A 4,015-nucleotide genomic window follows, 5' to 3' on the forward strand; every position below is an offset into this window, starting at 1 on the left:
GAGTTGTGTGATCTTTAAGATGAGAAATTTCTAAGCATTTGTTTCACAGTGACTTGAATGTATCTACCACTGACAAACCATACTCTTTTTAAAATTTTGATTTAATTGAATGTTTATATGTGTGTAGATGTTTTGCCTGCATGTATGTCTTTGTATTGCATGTATGTCTTTGTACCATATGCATGCCTGGTACCTGTGGAGGCATTGCATCCCCTGAAATGGATTATAGATGGTTGTGAGTCTTATGTGGGTGCTAGGAATCAAACTCAGATCTTCTGGATGAATAGCCAGTGCTTTTAAGAGCTGGGCCACTTCTCCAGCCCAACACATTCTACCTACCCTTAAAAATGGTAAAGACAGGGAGTTCTATGTTGTTTTGTTCATTGCAATAAAGCATGTATAACATAGCAACATTTGATCCTTTCTCTAGGAAAAGACACAAGCTCAACCACCACACTAGAATTATATGTATGGTTTCTTGAGTTACAGACCCCTGAAACCTGCTGATGAGCATTTCTGGCCAAGCTGTCTCTCAGAATCCTTCCGTTTATTTTTAGCATGGAATCTCACTGGAAATCTCTATGAACTCTTAACGGCTCTTATCCTTTCCTATTTCAGGTCTTTCTCCCACCAAGGTCAGCCTTCCCATAACTGAGCTCTTTGTAAACACCCAGTCACCCAGTGTGATCTTCATACCCTTGAACTTATGGAGTTCCTCCAGTAGGTAGCCAGCCTCCTCCTGGATCCGCTCCTCAATGCTCCGCTTCCCCATCCCAAAGTTTCGAAGGACAGTCAGGGAAAACCGCCTAAGAATCTTCCATCGTTCTCCATTGGACAGAGCTAAACCTGCAGGGAGGTCGGTGGTCAGGCTCCTGTCCCCTCTCCCCTTTCTGCACTCAAGTCTGTGGTAGACAAGATTATTGAAAGCTCAACCTTCAAGACTCAGTGGGAAATCAAGATTCTTTCCAAAATATTCCAGACTGAAGGAATAGGGAATAAGGGTAGGAATAATCAGGGACAGCAAAAAAAGTTTTCTTACAGGATAGCAAGTTGTGATTGACTTATTTTCATGTTTAATGCCTAGAGTGCGTGAGGTAAGGATAGAATACCATATAGACTATCCCTTCAATAGAAATGCTAGTTCCATTTTCTGAGTATTGGTTGGATTTTTAAAAACATGTATATGTGAGGACACAGAAGCTCACAGCTGTGCATCAATGCACTTATACAAAAAAGAGTAACCTTGCATGAAGACTGTAGTAGAAATCACCTGATGGATGGATTGGTGAACTGCTTGGAAATTTAATAAGATCATTTTAGAATGTATTGATAAGCAAAATGAAGAGTGGACTAATGGAGGCTAGATGAGGGCATCAGACCCCCTGAAGCTGGAGCTATAGACTGTTGTGAACCTCATATGAGTGCTGGCACATAGGTCCCCTGGATGAGCAGCCAGTGCTCTGGGCTGAACTGATGTTCTGTGTGGTGAATGGGTGGGTAAGTGTCTGTCTGCCTATGAGGTTGAAAGAGTCAATGATTGAATAGAGTGTTAGTAGAAGAGGGATTAAGATGAAAAGTTAGTGGCTGGAAGAAAAGGTGGATGAATGGATAGATGGGTGGATAGAAGAGTGACTGGTTGGAAAGATTAATAGGTGTGTGAATGATATAAAGTTCACTGTATGAATTGAACTATGGGTGGATCCATCGATATCTAGAACATTGAAAGATATGAATAATAGGATGTTTGCATCCAAAGGATAATGAATATATTTTGGTGAATTTATGGGCAAATGGGTAGAATTGAGAAAGTGTGTATCAATATAGAGACAGATGATAGATAGATGATAGATAGATAGATGAAAAGAGAGAGGTAAGCCTTCCTACAGTTGATGAATGCAGGCAAGTATTAGACAAGAAATGTTTGTATTACATATGCATGTGGGTATGGACAGATGGGAACATATTCCTGTGGTAGATATGCATATATATGTGGGCAGATAAGAACTAAGCTTGGTTGTGAAAGTTTTAGGGGGTTACATAAATCATATCACATAGTAATTCATTAAAAGTAAGCATAAAATAGCACTACAGACAGTATAGAGCACAATTTCTGGAGTTAAAAAACAAAGCAGCCTTCAAACATACTGTGTGGTACTACTTAACCTTTCTCACATCAGCATTTGCACTTCCAAAATTAGCAGAGAAGTCACACCCTTCTCAATGGAGTCAGCGTAGGCGAGTCTCGTGAGTCACTTACCAGAGACCCTGAGTCAGACACACCGAGTCTGTGGCAATCATTTCTGTCGGTATTGCTGCTACTTACCATAACCTTGGAAGTTCTTCTCTAGTGTTGGCATTTCACCACGGCCACTGAAGTCATCTGCCTGATCCACCAGGGCCTCCTTCACTGCCTCATGTCCACATAAGATAACCACTGGCCTTGGACCGAAGTATACGGTGAACACAGAGCCATATTTTTTCTGGAGCTGGGAGTGAAGGAAGGAATAAATTTGGAGCATGGCAGAGCCATGCCAGGGCATTGTAGAGGGCAGAGGTTCTAGGAGAATGAAAAGGTAGACTAGAGGAAGGTCCTGAGCTTGGAAGGGCTACTGGGGAGAAAACATCAGAATGACTCTGTGACCTTGGACAGCAAATATCCTTGATTTTGTACATTTTCGTTTTATTTATGAGGTAACGGGGTTGGACTAGCTGAACTCTGAGATCTATAGCCACTCTCTTTAAAATGCTCTGTTTCTAGCATCTTAACATTCTAAGACAATTTGAATATGAAAGTTGTGCTTAAGGAAATGAGGCTCCCCCAAACCCTTAGATCATGAGCTAGAGTCCCTAGAAAAGGGGGATCTTTCTAGTGTACTCAACGGTTCTAAGATTTCCCCCACCCTTGCTTTTAAGATTCTGTAATTTCAGAATCCTGTTTCTTAAAGTTTGTTTCTGAATCTGTGTTTAGCAATCATGAGTTTCTGTGTGACGTCAGTGGTACCATTTGTGGCCTTCATCACCATAAGAAGAAATTGACACACTAACCTTCAGGAAGGATTGAAATATGGCATCAGTTCGGACTTGTAACAGGTTTCCCAAAAATGGTATTGGTGTGGGGCCGGGGGGCAGCTTTCCTCCCTTACTGGTCCGCTTCCAAGCAATCAGGATGAGCAGGCAAGACAAACAGAGTGCCATAAAGATGCTGAAGGCCCCTCCTAGCACCATGGTGCTAAATTGAGGGCTTGTATTCTGAGATCCAGAGCTTGCATAAATAGCTTCTAGGAAATCAGCTTATACTGGAATCTGAACCCTGTGGGAGTCAAGTTATCTCAGTATTATGCCATCAGGGGACAAATTGCTTGGTAGGTGTGGAGTTATGTAATCTTTCACCTGCCCAGATGTATATTGATTTCATGCAGCAAAACCCTAGGACGGGCTATCTCCTTTCCTCATAGTTCAACTTTCCCACCTGTCCCTCAGCTTCATAGTCTTTGTGGCATCTGTTTATAGGGAATCTTAATAAAGTATAGAATTTTCTACATTATCCTGCTGTGTGAACCTTCCTCTCTTAGACTTTTGTTTTTTGCCCTAGGAGGAATGCCTCCAACTGTCCAGAGAATGCCAGGGGCCAGATGTTTCGTTCCTCAGTTTAGTAAGTCCAAGGACGTTATGCAAACAGTCCCCACTTAGCCTCGAGAGTTTTCTACCTCTGAACTCCTTTGATAAAAGTGATGAGGAACACTTTGTGTACTTGTCATTTTTTTCTCTGTTCCAGCTTCGAACCCTTAACTCTCTTGGAATAAAGCATCAGAGAGCTCAGGTGGACTATGAAGTGATAATTGCCTGAAGCCCCTGGCTCTGTTGAATCTTGAACTCAACTTCAATTCCTTGGCACTGCTCACTAGATGGTTGAGATACAACCAAACATCGGTTATTGAGTTCAAACATTTAGGGACTATCTGGGTTCATGCTTTAGCCATTTTTATTTACTAGGAAAACATCTAGTTGGGGGCTT

The 4,015-nt window shown here is 41.8% G+C and overlaps 1 protein-coding gene across 1 annotated transcript in view; it reads right to left on the minus strand.

Annotated features, from left to right (window-relative positions):
• LOC114632725 (cytochrome P450 2G1) overlaps positions 1-3,257 on the minus strand; it is a 9,523-nt gene extending 6,266 nt beyond the window's left edge. Inside the window, exons 1-3 of the mRNA XM_028781354.1 lie at positions 3,046-3,257; positions 2,324-2,486; positions 697-846 (exon numbers count right to left, since the gene is read on the minus strand). Coding sequence (XP_028637187.1) covers positions 697-846; positions 2,324-2,486; positions 3,046-3,225 — 493 coding nt within the window. The 5' untranslated portion in view covers positions 3,226-3,257. The remainder of the gene's footprint in view (positions 1-696; positions 847-2,323; positions 2,487-3,045) is intronic.
• Positions 3,258-4,015: the final 758 nt, after the last annotated feature.

This window comes from Grammomys surdaster, unplaced genomic scaffold (genome assembly GCF_004785775.1).
Source record: "Grammomys surdaster isolate TR1022 unplaced genomic scaffold, NIH_TR_1.0 403, whole genome shotgun sequence".
In the NCBI taxonomy this organism is placed as follows: domain Eukaryota; kingdom Metazoa; phylum Chordata; class Mammalia; order Rodentia; family Muridae; genus Grammomys; species Grammomys surdaster.